This window comes from Lactuca saligna, chromosome 7, assembly GCF_052625555.1.
Source record: "Lactuca saligna cultivar CGN05327 chromosome 7, ASM5262555v1, whole genome shotgun sequence".
In the NCBI taxonomy this organism is placed as follows: domain Eukaryota; kingdom Viridiplantae; phylum Streptophyta; class Magnoliopsida; order Asterales; family Asteraceae; genus Lactuca; species Lactuca saligna.
In genome coordinates this window covers 18,665,878-18,690,665 of record NC_136423.1, presented here as the reverse complement: position 1 = coordinate 18,690,665, position 24,788 = coordinate 18,665,878, and the positions used below count along the sequence as shown (strand labels likewise).

General features: G+C 32.3%; 1 protein-coding gene and 1 long non-coding RNA gene across 2 annotated transcripts; one reads left to right on the top strand and one right to left on the bottom strand.

Annotated features, from left to right (window-relative positions):
- Nucleotides 1-7,725: 7,725 nt before the first annotated feature.
- Nucleotides 7,726-9,279, bottom strand: LOC145006345 (uncharacterized). Its single transcript, XR_013662875.1, has 3 exons — nucleotides 9,139-9,279; nucleotides 8,768-9,043; nucleotides 7,726-8,468 (listed from the first exon to the last, which is right to left on the bottom strand). It is a non-coding gene; the product is annotated as an uncharacterized LOC145006345 (long non-coding RNA).
- A 3,159-nt stretch (nucleotides 9,280-12,438) lies between these two features.
- LOC145004971 (transport inhibitor response 1-like protein Os04g0395600) lies at nucleotides 12,439-14,739 on the top strand. The gene is made up of 4 exons (XM_078964004.1): nucleotides 12,439-12,620; nucleotides 12,717-13,206; nucleotides 13,282-13,780; nucleotides 13,891-14,739. Exons 2-4 carry the CDS (start codon nucleotides 12,734-12,736, stop codon nucleotides 14,644-14,646), a joined length of 1,728 nt encoding a protein of 575 aa, XP_078820130.1. The 5' UTR covers nucleotides 12,439-12,620; nucleotides 12,717-12,733; the 3' UTR covers nucleotides 14,647-14,739.
- Nucleotides 14,740-24,788: the final 10,049 nt, after the last annotated feature.

Genomic DNA, 24,788 nt, shown 5'->3' with positions numbered 1-24,788 from the left:
CGTACGCCTTGCATACGCAACCCAACGTACAACTCTCCTCTTGTGTACGCCTTGCATACGAAGCGTACACCAAACGTACTAAGTCCCGACCCAAAATTACCAAAATGCCACTATGGGCCATTTTGCAATCCTTCTCATGCACAAGGACCAAAATGCAACATTTCTTCATATATAGGGTTGAAATTGATATTAACTCATCTTCGGGATGTTACGCAATTAGTACCACTTTCTAAAACATTATTAACAACAAAGAATTGTATTGTGTTAGGAGGCATAGTAGTAACAAAATAAAGAAAATATCTAATACCACTATCATCAACAATCTGCAGAACTATATTTCATCAAGGACATTGAAAAGATAGACGAATTTGATTAGTGTGTAACATGGACCTGGAAGCAACTAACCCAACGAAGTTGATATCATTACTTATATCTACACCAAAGCATGTGTAATCCGGAGCAAGATACTGCATACATCTGTCGATACGTTGCTATTGCCCCCCACTAGAAACTGGAACTCGAAAAAAAAACCATATACGTACTCATTCCGCAATGTTTATGGAAACTATCGAGCACACACATATATTAAAAACACAAATTTATTGCATATTTGGATAAAAATATACAAAACTCCTAATTCTAGCTCTTTGGAACACCACTCCAGAATGTACATCCATTCCGAACTTCAGTTTGAAATACACTTTTTCACTCTGGAAGGTACGGAGTGTCAGATTTCGGACCTCATCCCCACATACCGACACTAACTCTGGAACAAGATCATAAATACTCCAGAATATCGTCTTCCGGATCAGAAGTCTGGAACAAAACTACATGCTCTGAAATATGGTATTCCGGATCATGTGGTCATTTTTCCAAAAAAAACATATTTTAACGTTATTTTTATTAAATTGGTTGTTCATAAAGGTAATACTACTCGATTTCCCAAAAAATAACATATATCATAAATACTTGAATGATATCTTATTATTATTTTTTTTTTAAATTGAAATTATAAGGGTGGGGCTAGACCTACCCTGGTCCTAAGGGGTGTGTGTAGTAAGGTTTAATAGAGAACCATTATTAACAAGGAATTAATGAACTAATCGCAAACGTTAAAATTTAAAGTGATCAACGATCAATTAAATAGATGTATACTTGTACATTGGACGCACATACATTGGATTATACCATAAATCCACATCTTTACCAAAAAACTCACCTCTTTTTTTCGTTTAAAATTTTTTTAAGCCATATCTTTTGTCGGAAAAAAAATGAATGTACCATTGTTCACGATTTTCTTCCTAATTCCATATTGATATATCAAAAACAAACTTTTTTTCGAGAAAAAACCAACTTCGTTTTGTTGTTTTTTTCAATATTTAAGTTTATTTTTATATAAAAAACCAATTATACCAAAATTTTCAAATTTTTGTTCTCTATTAATTAACATCAACATTGATTAAAAAACCCTCGATCGGTGTGAATCATAGTTGTAAATATTTTAATTTTAATATTCATAACGTGTATCTGACTTACTATTATTCATATTATGAATCTATATTGAATTTTTTTACATCAATTTGAATCTATGTTTAAAGAGTACCAAAAATTATGAATTTTGAAATATTTATTAAATTTTTTCATTAAAAAATAGGTCTTAACTTTAAAAAAAAAACAAAGAAATGAAACGAGTTTTTTTGAAAAAATATTTATTTTTTGTATATCAATATAGATCTCTATGAAAAGAGGACTGAAAATCATAAACAATGTTATATTCGGGTTTTTTTTTTTTTTATAAAAAACATGGCCTAAAAAAGGTTAAACGAAAAACAAAAGAAGTGAGTTTTCTCATAATTCGGTGCATGTGCACCCATTATAAAAGTCTACAACCATTCATTTTATCATTGATCGCTTTAAATTAGTTCATTGGTTTCTTGATTAATAAAGGTTCTCTATTGAACTTTTTGTTCCTCTCTCTCTCTCTCTCTATATATATATATATATATATACACACACACACACACACACACATAGACACACACTAGCCGTTTACCCGCATCAAGCGGTGTGAATAATTTTTTCAGAAATCAGTTTCTAGATGCGATTAGTTCTTTTGTTTAAATAGTTTACATCTAAATAAATATCAATAAAAGTCATGCTCGAAGAAACGATATCAATAAGAACTAAAAATGAAAAGTTGGGTTCTTTACAAATATACATGAACATATGATTGATTGTCTGTTATTAATCGTACAACGCTTCTTTATACACCACATATGATGTATAGACTTCACTGTCGTTGAATTCATCGTCATGGTCACTAATAATTTTTTGTTGGCACATTCTATCCTTCTGGATAATGTCACATAAAGTTAGTGATGCGAGAAAACCAATTTTAGATGATAAATACATACATTTGAAATTGTTTGTTCCTGAGCTTTACTGATTGTAATCGTGAAACATAATCAAATTGGAAATTGTTTTCTCTCAGCTTGAATGAGAACCTGTCATCTTTAGATAGAGATAGAGGAATCCTTGGCAAAATACCCTATTTCCAACATGTTAACCAAGAGATATTTCAACATCAACGACATTATGTTGAAAACATTTCAATATCAATCGGGTGCCATTACACAATCCACTTAATGGTTCGAGATTCAGTAACAGTATTATCGGGCATCGAAATTTTCAAAATTCCAAAGAACAGACGTTATTTATATCGTCTATGGATTCATAAAAACTATAGTAAATTCTCTCTTCTTCACGAAATCGGCCGATCAAATAATCATTAATCTCATCGACAAATACTGTAACGCCTAGTTTCTGGTACGCATTTATTTATAAATTATTCATTTTTATAGAGTTACTCGACGAGTTGTAAGCCCCAAATTCGTCGAGTAGAATCGAGTCTTGGATACAGGGTTTTGCACCCTATTTAAGCATCTTAATCCTCACCTTTTGGCCTCATTTCCAACCTCCAAGTCCTAAACCCTAATCCACGAAAACCTAGATCATTTTGTTAGTGTGTGAGCCATTCTTGAGTGATTTTATGTCTTCTTGAAGCTAGAGGAAGAAGAAGGAGCTAGAAGGTTCAAGGAGAAGATAGTAGATCCAGGGTTTTCCTTCCATCCTCACCATTCATTCATCGCCTAAAAGAACATCCAAGCTTGGTTTAAACATAATCAAGCAAGTGCTAATATTAATTGAAACAAATACTTGAAAGTGAACTGTAACATCTTGATTTCCAGGTATGAGATTTATTATTTAAAAGGCAATTTTCCCTTGGAACTCGGCGTGTTGATGGCCTCAACTCGATGTGTTGAAAGGCCTTTGGGTTGCACATCTTTTTGGACCAACTCGACGAGTTGGAGAGGAAAACTCGAAAAGTTGGCGGCTAATTATGAAACCCTAAATTTTAGGGTTTTGCACCCTATTTAATCTCTTTAAGACCCTAGGTGTAACATCCCAAAATAAGACCCAATTTTTTTTTTTAAAATAGTAATAAAACTCATATACTGATTATCATATCATAGAAACCATACGTCAAATATCTCAACTCATAATAAAATGTCGTGAAACAACTGTATCAAATCATACTACGAATCAAAACAAACTCCCAGGATAAAGACTGAAGCTGTGGTGTGTGCGATGCCATCATCCCGAGCTCTTCCCCTTACTTGCGGAAGTACCTGAAACCAAAACTAAAACTGTAAGCACGAAACTTACTGAGCTCCCCGAAACTACCACATACCATACAATAACATATAAACACATACTGGGCCTTGCCCACTGCATCGGGCCGAAGCCCGAAAACTACATCGGACCGTAATCCGGAACTGACTGGGACCTTGTCCCCTGCATCGAACCGATGTCCGAAACTAGCTGTATCGGACCGAAGTTCGGAACTGACTGCATCGGACCGAAGTTCGGAACTAACTGATCATAGCATAGCATATACACATGTCAACTAGCATAACACACATCATCATAAACTCATATACTGCATACTACGTCAGGCCATAGCCCATAACACATAACACATAAATCCTGTCTGAGCCACGAAGGCATCAAACACACTAACAACTACGTCAGACCGAAACCCGGAAACTACTACTAACTAAACGGACTGACATTGTGGCCTTAGACCCGATCCTACTGGAAGGAAACTCATCTCGTAGCCTAGCTGCTGAAAGGACTGCTCCGGAATCTGTCTGCCGCATCTCCGGTTTCACCCCGGTTACAATATCCATGGGCACCATCAATCAAATACTGATAATAATATTACTGAGGGTAAAATGACTCTCCTACCCCTGGTCCAAGTCAACCTAACTGTCAAAGTCAACATTCAATTGACCTGACTCATCGAGTTGGGCCGCCAACTCATCGAGTCCTTACTCTTACTTACTTGATTCCACTCGCTACTACTCGTTGAGTTTTGGCGCAAACTCGGCGAGTTCCTCTTCGCTACTAACACTCTGACAATTTGCATCCGACTCGCCGAGTTGTATGAACAACTCGTCGAGTTCTCCTTCATCAGATGATCATTCTAGCTGTGACTCGCCGAGTTGTATGAACAACTCGTCGAGTCTGTTCTTGAAGTATAAGATGGCCTTGGACTCGCCGAGTCAGGGCATTGACTCGCCGAGTTCTTCCACGAATGAGTCTAACCCTCTAGCTCACCGAATCCACTTCTCACTCACTGGTTCCACTCGGCATAACTTGAAAAAGGAAACACAGTGGACTCGCGACTCGACTCGTCGAGTCAGAAGAACGACTCGCCGAGTCGTATGCATGCAAATCCTATACACTCGATTATGCTTGAAACTAGTCCATGCCATTAATAGATCTAGGTTCCTAGGACTTGATTTACACGTAAAGTTTCCAACTTTACGTGTAAATAACACCAAATGAAGGTTTTAAGGTTAAAAGCACACTATAATAGTAGATCTAGAGCTCTCATGCAAAATGGATCCATAAAGGTGCTAGATCTAAGCTCCTGGAAATCAAATCTAGCTAGATCTGAAGGTTAATCAACTCCATGAGTCCTCTATGCTACTACTAAACTAAGAAATGGTTCAAGAATGGCTTTAATGGCTTCACAAAGGAGATTTAAGCATAGAAACAGAAAAGGGCCAAGATATACCTTACTTTCTTCTGAAATTCCTCAAGGATATAGGATCTCCTTCTTCTCCTCTTGATGTACCTTTCTTTATCTCTCAAAATCTTCCAAGAACACACCAAAATCACACAAAATGCAAAAAGGACTCTAGGGTTTCGATAATGAAGCTCTGAGGGGTGATGGGGGATGACTAGAGGCCCCAAAAGTTATTTAAATAGGGTGCAAACCCTTGAAATTAGGGTTTCATCCAGACTGGCGGACTCACCGAGTCGCCAACTTAAACGTGCTCGAAATCGCGACCCTACTCGATGAGTCCAGCTACTGACTCGTCGAGTTCCCCCTAAAACTTGAAGAAATATAAGAATAAATAACAATATAAATATCATACCAGAATTGGGGTGTTACACTAGGGTTGATCCTTTATCAACCTCCAAACCCTTTTTGCGGCCATAGTAAACCCTAATAACCCTTCCCTCTCATTTTGTGTTCTTGTGTGGTTGTTTTGGGGCAAAAGGAGAAGAATTTGGAAGAAGGAAGCAAGGACTTAGAAAGCTAAGCTCTCATCTCCAGTTTGGTATGTTTTTGGATCGTTGTAAGTATTCAAGATCCGATTTTTATCTGTCTATGTGGCTAGATCTTGAATATTGTCCCTTTTTCTCCTTATTCTTAGATGTTGCAATGGATGGACTTCATAAAGTTTGCAACTTTATGAATCTCCAGGTCAAGGTGACCTTATAGCGGGTTAGATTTGGTCTTTAGCGAAGCTTTGATGTCATGCATGGAGTTTAGGTCATATTCTCCCTTTTTGACCCATTTTGGGTTCAAGACATGCATTGGACATGCATGTCTATAAAACACCAACCTTTGGGACGTATTTGAGGCTAGAATCTCTTCTGGAAAAGATGGGTTCCAGATCTCAAGGATTTTGTGCTTAATGGTTAAGCCTTTGAGTTTTCAAGCCTTGTGAATGGGTTTTTGAGCATTTGGAGTAGTCCCAAAGGATAAAGTTGGAAACTTTATCCTTTTAAACACATTTGGAGTTCAGACCTGAGCCTTAGAGTCCTTGGAATCGAATAATCATTTGAATGTGTTAAGTTGGGGAAAACTCGGCGAGTTTTCCAACCAACTCGATGAGTTGGCTAGGGTTTTCCCCGACTTTCTGAGAATTGTAGAAACTCGATGAGTTGGTGGGTGCACTCGACGAGTTGGGTCAACATGGACTGTTGACCTTGACATTTGATGATGGTTGATGAAACTGATCTTTGAGTGATTTTTAGGTATTTCGAGGTTTTAATGGAATTGGTTACATAGTGGTTGTAGGCATTTGAGTCGGGAGCTGGGATTCGGAGTTAGATCTTGCCAGTTCAGCTACGTCACTGTACTTTCGAGTCGAATCTGATATGCTAGTTGGTAGATATGTAGGAGTGCCTGTGATACTGCCTGTTTATCTATATATGATGTTATTTGTTATATGTCGACATATTGTGTGGGTTGGGTTGAGATTTTACTACTTCGTGCTATATACTACAAACCCTGGAGCATACCAGATATAAGCTGAGGGCCAGGGAGGGCATGCCGGACTCATACTGAGGGCTCGTGATCATTCTAGATACGAGATGAGGGTCGAGAAGGGCATGACAGACTCGTACTGAGGGATTAGTGGTATTCACTTCGAGGACTAATCAGGTCGGGGAACAAGCCAGACATAAGCTATGGGCCAAGGGCAAGCCAAACTTATGTTGTGGGCTTAGGGGTAATCCAGTCTATTAGTTGTGGACCCATTGTATGTTGTTATTATATTTATACTACTTTCTATGTATTGATATTTTGGGGGAACTCACTAAGATTTGGGATTATAGTATTGGAGTATGTTTCAGGTACTTCAGAGGGTCGTGGAAAGGAAAAGGCATGATCGTGCACCTCCTCATGTTTTGTGTCATGATTTTGGGATTACTCCGATATTGAACTCATTTTAAAATCTATTTATAGATAATTATGATCTTTTTGGTTGATTGAAAACTTTAAATTTTCATGAATTTTTTTATGAGTGTTACATGGACTGCTATTTCTTGCATTTTAACCCTAACCCTGGACTTTCCATTTGCACACAACCACTTATACCATACATACCAGCTTAAATTCATTTCTTTCTATAATAATTTTGAATCTTCAATGTTGTACTTTAAAATTTATCTATTCTTAGACACAGACTCCACGCCACACCACACATACAACATCTTGACACCAGAGCCTCTAATATACCATTAATGCAACATCAGTTTTTGACAATTCACACCTCAAGTCTCCTGGACTTTATCTGTAATTTTGTTATATGAATTTGAGATATTTTCTAATTCCACCATTCACCACTAATGCCATTCTCTTGTTGATATGCATTATAAATATCTACAGTCACAAATGGCACAAACCTAAACACAATTCAAGATTTCTAGGTCAGAAATCATGTTAGAAACTCAATGAACCAAACAAACACATATACACACAAATAGTATGTGTATGATAATGTGTGACTATGTGTGTGTGTGAGAGAGAGAGAGAGATAGAGAGAGAGAGTGAGTGAGTGAGTGAGAGAGTAACATGGGAGTGTTACCTCATTGAGTTTAGAAAGAGAAAGATACTAAAAACTGTGACCACATTTTAACTCTTAATTATGAAACCTATATCGAAGCCTTTCCAGAATGGTGGTTTTCCCCTTAAATCCCATGTGTCTACTAATTTTCCCTTAGCTATGGACCTGTGTAGACATTTTTCGTAAAGAGAAAGATAGATCAAGGTTACTAACATAAAGTATAAAAATCCATACTACTTATACCCTTGGTTAAAAGGTTGCAATTGCACCATAAGCTTCACCTAAGAAAGAAGCCTTGCCAATCCAAATGTGGGAATTTTGTTAATGTAAATCTCTAAAATGTTCCTTTTCCAAATATTGGGTCACTATACTCAAGCACTCTATATAAATTAGTCAAGAAGAGAAAAATCACATTACGAAGGTTTCAAACATAAACTGAGCACAAAGAGATAAGAATAGAACCACGAGTAAAATCGTCCATTCTCCCTATAACATCTATCCTTGACATGCACATTTGATTAAACCTCCAAAAGCCATTTTTCATCTAAATAATCACTTTACCTTTCTAAACCAACTTTAGACTTCCATGGAAAAAGAGAACACAAAGCACTGGTAAAATAAACAAACAAATGGGCTATTCTTGTTAGTGTGTTAGTGTGGCTGTTGTGAATCCAAAATTTTCATCACTTTTATGAGGTGTTTCTCTTGAAATTTGTTGTAGACCAAAAAATTTGGTAAATGGTGCACGGTGCTGCCGACCTGAACATCAAAAGTAAAATTAAACCAACAAAAATATTAATTAATCAAATTTTGATGCAACCCAATTAGATTCAACATCAAAAAATTAAAAGTTACAGAACTTAAACATAATACCCTTGAAATTTACAGAATTTAAACATAATACCTTGGATTTTATGAAGAAATAACAAAATCAAGTAAAAAGTATCTATAATCTCAAGAATGAAGATCGATTCATCATACAAAATTTGAACACAACCACATTCTTTGATCATTCTCTAACAGAAAAGTGTTCAGAAAAATGGAGATGAAGAACCTACCTTCGTGAACCGAGTAAACGGAAGACACCAAGAAGAACAGGAAGTTTGGTGGCAGAGTAGGACAAAAAAGGCAAAGATAGCAGACTTTTGGCTCACCTAGATGACCTCGCACACAAATGCTTAAAACAGAACACCTTGACATTATCATTTTTTCATTGATTTAAAATATGTACATCAATATGGATTTTTTTATTTTTTATTTTTAACGTATTAGGATGGAAAAGGATGATGAACAAAGAAAGAGGTGTCAGGAGTGAGAGAGTGGGTTGTTTCTACCTGCATAGAAAACAAAACTCATAAAAACCCGAGATGAAGAAAGCATAGGAATAGATAACATACAAAACAAAATAAAATCAGAAAAATAAGCATACCCGCTTAGATTATATGGGAATCCAAAGGAACTAAAGAGGAAAGGACAAACAATGGTTTGAATCGATTAGGGTTTCTTACGGTGAGAGAAATAGATCGAACATGAAAAGATGGACCCTGGATGAAAATAAAACTGTCTGTTCCTTAAGATGCACAACAAACAATAATTGACAACACAATCAAGCCTCCTAGTTCTTTTATTGGTGCAGATATGGGTGGTGAAGGCGACTTTATAGAGTATTTCCACTTACCTATTCAATTGGCAGAAAATACCGATTCTTCTTTGACTATTGACTAGTTCAATTTAAAAATGAGATGAAGACCTATTCAAAATGTGAGTAATTCAATAACTTGTTGACCAACTAAGAGTTGGTTTTTTATATGCACAAATTCATTGTACAAATTGCATTTGGGTATGTACCTCTTAAAATTTAAGATTTAAGCCTAAATGCTTATTAAGGTATAAAACACATATATATATATATATATATATATATATATATATATATATATATATATATATATATATATATATATATAATTTAATTAAATACGTTAGATAATAATATACTTAAAAAGAATGTGAGTATGTCTTCTTTAATTGTACAACGTTAAGTCTGTTTGTTTGATTTTTTTCTAACCATCTGTATCTATATCTCAAAATTTTAACTCATGACTTTCAAATAAAAGAATCACTCTATTATGTTAAACTGAATGGCGGAGGTTTTGAGGGTGAGGAGGGGCCCCTCCCCTTGGCTTTTTTGCTTATAAGTAGTTTTAGTGCACTAACTTTTATAAATATTATACGTAAAAATATAAAACTTTGCATTATGCCCCCTGTTCATCCCAAAACAATTTTTTCAAGTTCCACCGTTTGGTTTGGCCAAAGTCCTTTGGAAAATAGTATTTGCTAGCTACTTTATTCATTAGGTTAATGAAGATTGATTTTAATTGAAAGAGTAAAACAAAACAACCAAATTTGACAACACAAAAGAGAAGCTCACGAGGAGTACAAACGTAAACAGTCGACTCAAAAAGGAAACAAAGAGACCATGTAATGTTTATAAACTATATCCAGGTTCCCAAATCTTCTTATATATTCATTTTGAATTTAAAAATAATTAAAAAATATATGAAAAATTAAATATTTTAGATATCCAAAAATTTTAAAAATAATTATCTGAATATCATATAAATTAGATTCGAAGATTAAATACTCAAAAACAAATATTTTCGAAGACTCCTAAGAGCATATGGTGTGGGTCGTGTTGCTTCTTGTTGTGGCTGAGTTGGCAATCCATAACGTCTTTATAACATCAAAAACACCACCTCCTCTTCTTGTTGCATCTTGTTGTAGTGCTTCTTGTTATTTCAATGATAAAAAAAAAACGTGATCACCTATTGGCTGTCAAATTATCTCTCTCTATCTCTCTCCTCCTAACATGGTGTTATAACACCATAAACACCATCCCGTGATCTTGTTGCTCATACTATAATGCTATAAGCTCTAATGATATGGGAACTGATTTTTCCACTAAAACATTTTATTAATCCATGATAAATTAATTTATTGACAATTATAACCCTAGACCTATTTTAGTTTTAGTGATACTGACGAGAAAGAAATTCAAACGTTTAATGCTAGATGACTTGTCCAAGACCCCTAATCACATTAAGATAATAATTATCGGTTTATGTTCTTGAAAGTAAGAACTTTTTTAAAACAAAAAAATGAATATGTTTCCGTATTTCAAGCTTCCTGTCTAATCCTTGTCCATCGATAATACACCTAATGAAAACGACAACACAATCCCTGCTTCTATCATAAGTTAGATCATCAAAACATTGTGTCAACACATCTTTATTGGTATTCTTACAAAATACAGTAAATTTTAAACGTTTAAACAATTTTGAAAGTATTTAAAAGTACAAATACCATATCAAATATAATTTAAAAAAAAAATACGATAAATATCCTTATTATAAAAGTTATTATTAGTTCCATTGGAAACGAACATAATCTAGACAGCCCTTACAGCTCTATTAATGGCTGCTGATGGACACACATGGGGCATATTGGTTTTTGTCGAAAAAGATAACCCAAAGGCTTTGTCCCCGGGTTATTAAAAATTTACAGTTTTGCTCCACAACTTGAATATTTAACGTTTTCCATCCCTAAATTAGTTTCTGTATTTGCTTCTTATCTTTTCTGCTGACGCCGTTTATAAGAGGGTTAAGTTATCGCTAATTGGTCATTCTGTTACATGTTGCCGCATTCCAAACAAAACCAATAACCCCTTAAAATTTTGGATTTCGCTTTCTGAATAGAAAATATATAACGATAAAAGTTCAGAATCAAACCTTATAATTTGGCTGAAAAATCGAGACCTTAATCAACAACTCTAAAAAACATCAAATATTCACTTTTAAAACACTATATGTTGAGACAGAAAACTAACCAAATGCAAATATAAACCTAGAAAAAAAAAATATAACAATCTAGAACCTATATAAAAACTTAAAAAACAGACATTTTTGTCAAGTTGAATAGTGTTTGACTTTAATGCTAGAAATTAAATGGTTAAAGTAATTATCTATATATAAATAAGTATACTATGATCATTTTTTTTATCATTAATATTGTGAATTAAACAATAATGTGAATTCTGGTTATGTTTGCGTTTTGATTTGTTTATGTGATTCTTAACTATGAGTTTAATGGTTTTACTAACAATGACACCTCTCCTAACCCCAATGTTCATCGACGAGTGCCATCAATGTATCTAGACGCGTCGAAGTTTATGCTAAAAAAGAAACGACTATGAATTGAAATTCTTTATTGCATGCTCGAATCTAATAAAGTTTTAATCTCATGAGTTTGATGAGTGAATGTTTTAATATGTGACAAATTGTTTCATGCAAAGTGACAAAATCACAAAAAGTTATGAATTTATAAATTCATACTTATTTATTTGATTTGTATTTGATATTTTTAGTTTCATAATATAATAGAGTCGAGTACATGATGATGATATGATATCAACATCTCTAAGTGTTGTTTTTCAAAATATAGTTTTATGATCCATAAAAGAATAACAACTAATCTTGGTGCATATTTTCCTCCTATTTCGATTTAAGTTTTTATATAAAATTAACTTATAATTATAATTGAAGTATAAAAACATGAAAAAAAATCACAATAGAAACCAAATTTGTAATTTTAATATACCCGCAAGGACTGAATTTATAATTTAACCTTACATAATCAATGGTGGAAAGGCGAATGACAGCACTGAGCTCCTTTAATGGCTGCTGGAATAATATGTTAAATTCCGTCTTTTCAGATATATATTTATTACAGTTTAAACCCTTTTTCTCCTTCTCCATTTCCCCCAATTTTTTCTACTTCAAATCTGTAGTTCTTCAAGTTTCTTCTACAAAACTTCGTCACCAAATCCGACAACGTTAGAAAGAAAACTTTCAGGTGCGACATTATATTCTCTGTGTTCTGGTTGCTTTTACATGCTGCTTTTTAAGCTAAGAGAATGAATCTAATTTAAAATAATGGAAACCGTTGCAGTTTTTGCAGCAGCGGACATGGATCTAGCTCCAACCACACCGTGGACGCTGCCGGAGGAATTTCTGAAACGAACATTTTCGTTGATAAGCTCCGACAAGGATCGAAACTCGGTGTCGCTAGTCTGCAAAGACTGGTACAACGCTGAGCGATTGACCCGGCGGCATGTATCCATAAAAAACTGCTACTCTATTTCACCGGAAATCGTAGCTGCTAGGTTTCCGGCGATCCGCAGCGTGACGCTAAAGGGAAAACCTAGGTTTTCCGATTTCAATCTGGTGCCGGCGGACTGGGGAGCTGATGTTCAACCATGGCTAAATGTTTTCGCGACTGCGTATCCTTTTCTGGAGGAGCTGAGACTGAAGAGAATGGTGGTGACTGATGAGAGTTTGGAATTTTTAGCGCTGAATTTTGATGGATTCAAAGCCCTATCACTCTTAAGCTGTGATGGATTCAGTACTCTTGGCCTCGAATCCATTGCTACTCATTGCGAGTAAGCTTTTCCATCTTCCTTTTCGATTCTACAGATTCTTTGTTTTGATAAACTTTCGAAATCTTCATTTTGTAGAAACCTAACAGAACTCGACATACAAGAAAATTCAATCATTGATCTCGGTGGAGACTGGCTAAGTTTCTTCCCAGAAACCTTAACCACATTACAAGTTCTTAATTTCGCAACTTTAAACAGCGAAGTCAGTTTCGAAGCATTAGAGAGTCTCGTTTCTCGATGCAAATCGTTAAAGGTACTAAAAGTTAACCGGAAAGTAAATTTGGTTCAATTGCAAAAGCTTCTTCTCCTTGCTCCACAGTTGACGGAGCTCGGCACCGGTACCTTCTCCGACGACCTCGACCCCAATCCTACTTTAATCACCGACCTTGAAAACACTTTCGCTAAATGTCAAAACCTTCATTCAGTTTCTGGTTTTTGGGACGCTACGTTGATTTATCTACCCATTATATATCCTGTGTGTGAAAATCTAACCTTTCTGAATCTGAGTTATGCGAGTCTTGGAGCTGATGAACTCGAACAGATTCTTCCTCGCTGCAAACGCCTACGTCGCCTCTGGGTAAATCAGTGACCTTTTCTTTTTCACTTAACAGAATGACTTAATGAGTTAAGCCAAAGTATGAAAGTACTTTCTACATTAAGACATTAAGGAATTGATATTGTTTTCAGGTTCTTGACACAGTTGGGGACAAGGGTTTGGAAGCAGTTGGATCATACTGCCCGTTACTAGAAGAGCTCCGAGTTTTCCCTGTCTTCCCGGTTGACCCGAGTCAACCGGGGGTAACGGAGTCCGGTCTCGTATCCATATCTCGCTGCCCGAACCTCAATTACATACTCTACTTTTGCCAACGAATGACAAACGCCGCAGTAATCACAACTGCCCGAAACTGCCCGAATTTCACCCACTTTCGTCTTTGCATAATAACCCCCTACGCACCCGATTCCGTTACCAACGAGCCAATGGACGAAGCCTTCGGTGCAATCGTCAATTCCTGTTCCGACCTTCGTCGGCTTTCCGTTTCCGGCCTTCTAACCGACCTAACTTTCGAGTACATCGGGAAACACGCGAAAAACCTCGAAACACTTTCGGTCGCGTTTGCGGGCGATAGTGATTTTGGCATGGAATGTGTGATGAGAGGCTGCCCGAAGTTGAGGCGGGTAGAGATACGCGACTGCCCGTTTGGTGATGTGGCGTTGCTTTCGGGGCTGGAAAGGTATGAGTCGATGCGGTCTTTGTGGATGTCGGCTTGTAACGTGACAATGGAGGGGTGTAAGAAGTTGGCGGAAGAGATGCCGAGGTTGAATGTTGAGGTGATTAATGATGAGGAAGATGGTGGTGATGATTTTGTGGCGAATAAGGTTTATGTTTATCGGAGTGTTGCGGGACCACGAAAAGATGCTCCTACGTTTGTTGCGACATTGTGAGGGGTGTTTGGTTTGGAGAATGTTATTTTTTTTCGAGGAATGTAATCGGTTAAAAGAATTGGAATATGAAGAATTAACGTTGTTATTGTTTAACTTTAATGAGTTCCATTGTTTATCTATGTTTATGTTTTGAATTTGGTTTTTGGTTCTTTACCTACAAATTATAAAAAAAAAAAGTTAGTGGAAACCCATATTTTATTGATCAAGTTGAAATTTTATTGATTAAAAGTTACACTTTATCTTAGGAACATGTCTTTTATTCACTTAATATTATATCCACAAACTATGTAAAGGGAAAAATAAATAAAGGTGTCTTTAAGTTGTATCATCATGAAGTTTATTGAGTTAAAAAGTAAGTTAACCACAAATTATTTTTAAAATAAAATGTTTGGTGTATCATCATGAAGTTTATTGAGTTAGAAAGACAGTTACCCACAGATTATAACTAAAATAAAATGTTTGGTGCCAACTTATGTAAAGATTCGATAAATGAGTAGGGCATATGGTTGAATTGGAATATATGTAATGGGCGACAAGTATGGATGGCCCTCAATTACATGTTCTCTTGTAGCATTGAACTTCAACACCACGATTCCATTCCATCACAGATTGGCCATGGGTACGAGTAGTGTGATTAAGCTACTAGTGGAACTTTGGATTTATGTTTATTTTGAGACTATCACTAAAGTATCAAAATTGGTGGTCTTATGGTCTAATAAATTGATAATTTCGTTTGTTCTTTTAACAAAATGACCTAATATTTTGCAATTAGTAAATTGCAAACTTGCTTTTACACAAAAATTGTTTTGTCAAATCTAACAAAAAAAAACAAAAAAACTATAAAAATAATATTATTAGAGAAAATGACTTAGAAGATCAAACTTTAAACGTGTCTAAATAAATATTTCTTTTATCAAAAATTGTTTTACCAAAAATCATAACTTAACTTTAAAAGATCTCTTGATTTTTAGAAAACAAAATTTTGCATCTCTAGTGTTTATATATAAATAACAAACATATTTATACAATACAAAAATAGAGTTTAAAATCATTTTTATAAACAAACTAATTTTATTGTCTTAAAATCATTTTTACACAGTGTTATTTTCTATAATTTTAATGCATTTGGAGAAACAACACTTTCTGAATTTGAAGCAACACTTTCTGGAATGATACAACATATTTTAGATAATATACTACATTCTTTTTACTAAATTGTAAAAAAAATTATAGAGTACAAAATATTAATATTTTTGGTCTATTGAGTTTTTTTTTTTAACAAAAAATAAACTTAAATATTGAAAAAACTAACAAAATGAAATGGGTTTTTTTCGGAAAAAAAAAAGTTCATTTTTTATACATCAACATTGATCTGTATGGAATGAGGATAAAAAATTGAAAACGGTATATTAGGTTTTTTTTTTCGATAAAAAATGTGGGCTAAAAAAATTTAACCAAAAAAAAAGACGTGGTTTTTTTGTAAGGAGATGGATTTTTTGGAATAATCTGGTGTGTGTGTGCGTCCAGTGTACAACTGTACTTCTATTTCCATGGCGTTGATTATTATGATTTCCGACGCTCACGATTGATTACTTGATTCCTTGTTAATTATGATTTTCTATTGAAACTCAATATATATATATATATATATATATATATATATATATATATATATATATATATATATATATATATATATATATATATATATATATATATATATATATATATATATATATATTAAAAAGTAAACACAATAAGGATTCATATTAAAAACCAAAACCCAAATTCTAAAAAAGTCACACTCATATGTAAGCACTTGTTACAACTTCATAGGCGTGTGTGACATTCCCATCTTGTAGTGCTTATGTGTTTGAATGACAAAGTCGCTACAAAAATGCAAAGAAAAATAAAGAAGGGAAATTGACTTATATGGATAACTATGTTTTAAAATCGTTCAAAAAAATATCATTCAAGTTTGGTGTGTCCAAAAAACATCATTCAAGTAAAACATTTGTACAAAAAACACCAACGAAGTGCATTTTTTGTTCAAATTTGACCTTGTGCTAACCGACAATTACCGGTAAAAAATAAATAAAGGAAAAAAACACGAAGAAAGGACTCAAATGGGTAACTATGTTTCAAAATTGTTCAAAAAACAACATCCAAGTTTGGTATGTTCAAAAAACATCATCCAAGTAAACTTTTTGTACAAAAAACACCAACAAACTATATGTTTTGTTCAAATATTACCCACCAACAACTGGCTCTTACAGGTTAAATGATGACTTGGCTTAACTATTATAGCATGACATAATAATTATTGACAAAACAATAAATGATATATTCCTCCTTTAAAAATCGATTTAGGATTTCTTCATCAACGAATGACTTCTTCTTCTCCTATGATTGCTCTTCTTCTTTTAAAGTGATGATCTCGAAGTCAAGTCCAAAATCCTAATTCTTGACTTAAGGCAAAAAGGGATCCTTTACCCCTATCTCAATGGGCATCCTTCCCCCTAAGGCCCAAATCCATAAAAAGCCAAAAAAAAGGCATCCAAGCCCAACTACAAGGCCACTAAGGCCCAATATGGCCCAACAACCCCAACATTAAGCCCAAAAATGACCTGCTACAATCAGGTGGGCCCGAGGCCTAACTTAAACAAGTCCATGCATACGACCAACATATGCTGAAGCCTCTCCAATCCAGATTTTGAGCTAGTACGCCCGGCGTACTCCTATCGGACTCAACTAGGGTCAAGAACCGCCAATCTTCCGAAAGCCATAACTTCTTCATTATAAGTCTGATTTCGTCATTCTTTATATCCACGAGAAGGAAACGAGAAGCTCCACACTTCTATCAACTCTACCTTGCCTTAAAACTTTTCTGACATAAACCCAAACTTCATAAAGGCTTGAATTGATACTTAGTGATATTCCCTTGGGCTCCAACACAAACCGAACACTCGGTCCCCACAACCTACATTATCCATCACCAAATGGGCGTTACAGACACCACAACTTGTTACGAACGAATATAAATTCGAATACATTGTGCACAAGTACGTTGGGCGTACGCTAGGAGTTATGGCCTTCGAAAAATTAGCGGTTCTTGACCCTAACCAAGTATGTTGGGCGTATGCTAGGAGTACATCGGGTGTACTGGCTCAACATTTGGATCGTAGAGGCTTCAACATATGCTGGGTGTATGCATGGACTTGTTTAAGTTAGGCCTCGGGCCCACCTGATTGTAGCAGGTCATTTTTTGGGCTTAAGGCCATGTTGGGGGTTCTTAGTCCATATCGGGCCTTAGAGGCCTTGTAGTTAGGCTTGGATGCCTTTTTGGGCTTTTATGAATTTGGGCCTTAGGGGGAAGGAGGCCCATTGAAGTAGGGGTAAAAGAGTACTTTTTACCTTAAGTGAAGAATTAGGGTTTTGGACTTGAGTTTGAGATCATCACTCTAGAAAAAGTAGAGCAATCATAGGAGAAGAAAAAGTCATTCGTTCATGAAGAAACCCAAAATCGGTTTTTAAATGAGGAATATATCATTTATTGTTTTGTCAATAATTATTATGCCATGTCATAATAGTTAATCTAACTCCTCATTTAACCAGTAAGAGTCACTTGCCGATGGGTAATATTTGAACAAAACATATAGTTTGTTGGTGTTTTTTGTACAAAAAATTAACTTGGATGGTGTTTTTTGAACATACTAAACTTGGATGATATTTTTTGAACGATTTTGAAACATAGTTACCCCTTTGAGTCATTTCCTCCAAGTTTTTTCCTTTAGTTATTTTTTACCAGTAATTGTCGGTTAGCACAAAGTCAAATTTAAACAAAGAATGTACTTCGTTGGTCTTTTTTGTACAAATGCTTTACTTGGATGGTTTTTTTTTTTTGACACACCAAACTTGAATGATATTTTTTAAATGATTTTAAAACATAGTTACCCATATAAGTCATTTTCCCTTTTTGAAATGACTTGTCATTTTCCGGTTTAGCAAGCCATACACATACAATATTAGATATATGAGAAATTATTTCAAAAAATTAGATGTTATTTTAGTAAGTATATATTATGTCATGTAGGTTAATCAGAAGTCATGTCCTAAACCAAAATTAAGTGGTCAAAATGGAATTTTCTTTAAAAATGGATCACATCTTTTACAGATTAAAATAAAATATAGTAGTTAAATCGTAAAAAAAAATGGATATAATAAAAACAATATAATCTTGCCAGTTTTGACAAACTTTTCTTTCTTTGAATCTAACTATTCTTTTCGGCTAATAATTTACATGTCCATTAACATAAATATCTCAAGGAAATATTATATTGATTTTTAAACGAGGAGAAAAGTTTTGGCAAAATGGATATTATAGGGTACCTAGAGATTATAAGAGACTGTAGTGGGTGAAAAACATCTATTTGGCTTCATGGCTTGGCACATTATATTATTGATAGAATCACAAGTTCTCAAACTCCAATCTATGTTAGAGGATATGGTGCGGGCAACTTGAAGTGGTGTTATAACAAGAAGCAACAAGATGAGAGGGTGATGTTCATGATGTTATAACATCATGTTAAGAGGAGAGAGATAGAGAGATAATTTGGCAACCAATAGGTGATCATGTTTCTTCTTATCATGGAGACAACAAGAAGCACCACAATAAGATGCAACAAGAAAGAGGGGGGGGGGGGGGGTGTTTTTGATTTTATAATGCCATTATAGGCTGCCAACTTAGCCACAACAAAAAACAACACGACCCATACCGTATGCTCTTAACAAATTCTTATATCAGTTTTCATGTTTTTCCATTAAAAATATTGTCAATTTCATAACGGATTTGATTAATAATAATCTCATTAGATTTCTTTAAACTCAACATTTCCTATCAATAGTCATATGAAAAAAATAGAAGAGTAAAAAAATTCCTTCCGCTTGCATTGTTATTTATTTTCAAACGCAAAACAATTAGTCTCCAATCTAACAGATACAAAACCTTCGGTATCAAAGTTATTATCCGCAAAACAAGTTATGATACGATTCATTCAAAGTTGGCAAGAATATAATCTCCGGTCTCCAAATTTGCATAAGTAGAACCTTCGGTCCGTATATTGGGAGACACATGAAATCAAGCAATGCTTTCGTTGTCCTTTTTACTAATGAGGCCGCTTCCAAAATATCTTGATTTTTTTTTGAAGATGTTTTGACAAGGTATCGATGAGGCCTAGAATTTCCAACATCAAGTGTAAAAGAAACATGAAATCAAGTGTCTTGAAAATATGACAAAATATCATTTTCTTGATTATGGTTATATAAACTAGACCCCTCATCTTGGATATAGTTAAGGTTGTCTTTGGTGCGCCATAGTTAGCTGGTAAGCTAGCTTATTTTTTGAGCTTCCAATGTTGTCGTGTTTGGTAAGCTAATAAGTAGCTTATAAGCTACATTTTTGAAAAGCTATTTAGATTAGCTTTTTAGAAACTTTTTAAATAAATTTCAAATACACCCTTTAGTTAAAACACATACTCTTATATGTCTTTTTATGTAATTTTATATAACTCAACTAGCTTTTTAGTTAATTTTTACCAAATGTTATTTTTTATAGCTAGCTTTTCAGCTAGCACGGCAAACAAACTCTTACCACAACTTTTGCAAACAAATTCATCAATCTTACAATTGTTCTATAACGTAAACCCCATCTAATATCTCCAATTCGAGCAAGAAGGGCGAGGCAACAAGATAACGAAGTTTCAAAATGTACAAAAAAGACCATTGCTTTTTTTTGTACACAAAATACAATTTTACCGGATATTGTAGGTTACCCGGTTTTCAAATGTTCAAAAATACAATTGTTGTTTTTTTAGTACAAAAAATACCATTAATGTTACTATTTGTACACAGAATACCAACGAAATACACATGTGTTCAACTAAAAAATTATGGTAACCAGATACTTCAGGTAAATGGGAAAATAACTTAAAGTGTAACGAAGTTTCCAAAATGTTTAAAAAATACCACACTATTTGTTAATTGTGTTGTTATCGGATTATGTAGAACACAATCACCAGAGATCATGAACCGTTATATCAGTTCACAACAATTGTGCAAATCTCTTTCATTCTTTCACTCGATTGTTCTTATGGTAACAAGAGAAGTAAGTGGGTAATAACATTAGTTAAACATTCTTTCTTCCCGATCACATTATAGGCCTCAAAATATATCCGTTTAATTAGAAATTTGATATAATGAAGGAAGTAAATGTTAATTAAAATAAGATATATATTCCATAATTATTACACGGGTTTATTAAAAAAAATTAATATCAATGTGTAAACATTAAGCATTTATAAAGTGAAATTTAAGAATACATACAAACAATGATGTTTACAATGAAATATAATTGAATAGACTGGAAAAAAAAACTATTAAAGCAGTTAATCTTGAAAATAACGTAGTTATGAAAAATTATAAAGTAAGATAAAAATTATAAGATATTAGGATATTTGTAATAAAAACGTTACGGTTATTAGAAAAAATAAGACCGTTAAGATTAGTAAAAATACAATATATAAACTAAGTTATCACAACAATAATAAAATATCATTATTTGATATTTCATATAATTGAAAGATATACAAAATTACATTGATGATATATACTAAAATTATTCAAAGTTACGCAAAAACTAATGCAAAGTTCTTGCGAACACCAAATAAATAAGAACAAACATAAAAACTAGCATTTATATTCATAATCAATTTAAAATAAACCAATAATGATTTAGAAAAGAATCACCATTGATAATATACTAAAATTAAATCCATATAACATTTAACACTTTATAAATTATAGTATATAACTTTATTTAAATAAATGAAATAGTTGTTAATATTTAATACAGTAGAAAAAAAAATGGTATATTGGTTGTTAGTATATGTTTAAATTAGGTAACCTTATTATGGAATAAACGTCTAATTAAAATGCTTATAATTATATAACAATATCATAAATATATGAGACAAGGAAGGTCGTTCAACTAATAAAACAAAAAATGTTGTCTACAAAAAGGTCCTTCAATGATTATAAATATTTATTGTTTTCAAAGTATTTTCTACACATTTCAATAATACCAATAACCATAATTCATTTTGTTGGATTATCTATAAATATGAATCAAGCAATTGTGTTTATATGTTTTGCTTTCTTTATTTATATTAAACTATTCATTTTTAAAGTAAATAAATTATTAGATCAAATGCAATTCAGTTTTTTTTTTCACAAACCTTCATAATTTATATACTTTACTTAGTACTTATTTATTTATTTATTAAGATTTTGGATTTGTAGAAGTATTTGGGCTAAAATTACAAATAGGTTAAGGTTGGATTAAGCCCAACTAAATAGAATTGAAATTTTAGCCTTTTAGATATGAATTGGAGTATTGAGACTTTGGGTAAGCCTTCTTATGAGTTTAGTAGAAAAGATAAAAACCAGACAACCAGTAAAGGGGCAAAAAAGACTATTGCATAAAGCGATAAAGCATCTTAAATCTTAAATTCTTAATATAGACTTATTATAATACAGCCAACTTGTGTATTATTTGATGAAGCTGGATTAATTAGAAGCGAATAATTAAGACATGTCGGTATATTGTGGGTTAAAAGACATTATACTCGTTAGACGAAAAAAACAAACAATACAAATTAAAAATGATGCATTAATTAGGGGTGTTTAAACATATTAAAATCCGAAAATCCAATCGAATAATTTAAAATCCCAACTGAAATTGTCCAGTTTTCAAATTCAGGTAGTTAAACACCCCTAACTAATATTTATAAAATTCATTTATTATTTTAAAATAGAAATTAAAATCCCCTTTTATATTTAATTTGTATGCTATAGGACGTATGTTTTTAACATACGAAGGAAACACTAATATATAGATCATGAGTTTTTCTTTTTATGGTCTTAGGAGTGAAGTTTTTATTAATAGTCAATCCTTTTTTTAAAACCATACCGCCTCATTTAAATTGATTGCTATAAAAAATTTTGTATAAAGAATCAACACACATTTATATATTTTGTGTTTGACAATTTTGATTTTTTTGTGCCAGATGCTCTGAAATTTTTTAATAGAATCCAATAGGTCATATATAGTAACTAAACGAATACTTGCGCGTTGTGCAGAATACAACAATATATTTAAAATTTTACAAATATATGTTTTTTAAAAATATCAATGACGTTGTTAACTCTTATATAATACATCTTATAATAAGTTGGTATAAACATGATTATTTGGAATTATATGATAATGTAGATATCTTTTAAAACTCTATAATTCTAATAGTCTCAATGACATTTACTCGCAGGTTACTCATGAATAAAATTAAATATAATATATGATTTAATGATATTTATAGTTGATGTTATGATTAAATAATTTTAAAAAGTTTATATGCTTAAGATTTTAATTTCTATCATTGTAATAATTTAAAATTTAAAACATTGTTTTTGTTTTTAAAGATAATAATATAGTTGTTATATATAATGTTACTTTTAACTACTGTTGTCGTAAGTTATTTAAAATAACGTATTTGGAAACTTTTAATTATTTTAATTTGGTTTCAAAAATTTGACTTTTTTAAAATTTATTTGATGAGTGTTTTTAATTTCTTTGATTGTAATTATTTAAAAGAACAAACATGGTTTTTATTTTCAAAGATAACATGACAATTTTTTATATAATATTACTTTTAACAATTTTTATTATAAGTTATTTTTAAGCTACTTATTTAAAAATTCTTAATGATTATAAAAAAATAGTTTCATGATTTTTTTTGTTAATTTAGGATTACAATTTAGGTTAAACACTATAGTTTATAACTTTTAACTATTTATAAAATAGTCATCTAATTGTTTTCAACTTAACTGAATTTTGATTTAAGTTAACCGTTTAACATTATATTATAATTAATAATTTAACTATTTTGCATAAAATCATAAATTATACAAAAGTGTCGACTTTAAAATGATAATTGCTCACATACGATAACATATCTAAACTAATAAGTTAACTATAATATGTTAAAAAGTTAAAGTCATACTTTTATAAATAGAAGTAAAATTTGATATTTTAATATTATAGTTTAGTTAATTCATTATTAGAATTTAGTTTTTGCATTAACTTAACATCATTAAACAATTTATAATAATTATTAAAAAGAAATGGAAAGCACATGAGGTTTCAAATACATATGCAAGTAAAAACTATCTTTTATAAATATACTAGTCGAATATCCGTGCGTTGCGCAAAATAAAATTAAAACTTTTGGTAATCTTATGTTATTGAAAATATTTATATCATTTATATTAACTATAAAATAATAATTATTACATTTAGTTTATATAAAATTATAATTATTTTGAACAACAGATAAAATAACGTTATTAAAATCAAATCATTTAATGGTTTGTACTCGTATTTTACGTGTGTATAACATTAGTTATATTTGTCAACTATTTTAACTTACTACTGTTATGATTTAGTAATTTAAAAAAAAATGATGGTTTTTAATTTCATCATGATGATTATTTGAAATATCAACACCTGTTTATAATCTAACATAATTTAATTTCTAATTTTCTATTATTTTAAACTATTATTATTACTATAAATTAATTTAAAAACAACTTAATTAAAATTTAGTTATTATAAAATATAGTTTTCAGACATATTTTAGTTAATTCGATTCAACAATTTAACTATGTTAAAAAATATTTAATGCTTTTCTTTTAACTATGTTAAAAAATATATATCGAATTTTTTTGAAAAACATTATTTGATTACTTTAGGTTTTAAATTTTACACTAAAATTTTAAGCTTATTTGATATATTAATGTAGGTTATTTATTTAACTATATATTAAAGTTAACAAATTAAGTATATCATATTGATAAGTCACAAATTCTTCCATTTATGATAATGTTCACAATTAAAAGCAGATTTAAGTTAATAACTTAAGTATATTATATGGAAATATGAAAATTTTGGAGTTTCAAATGAATGTGGTGAAAGAAAAAATACTTCATTTATATTATAGTATGACTAGATGAAATCCGCATGTTATGCG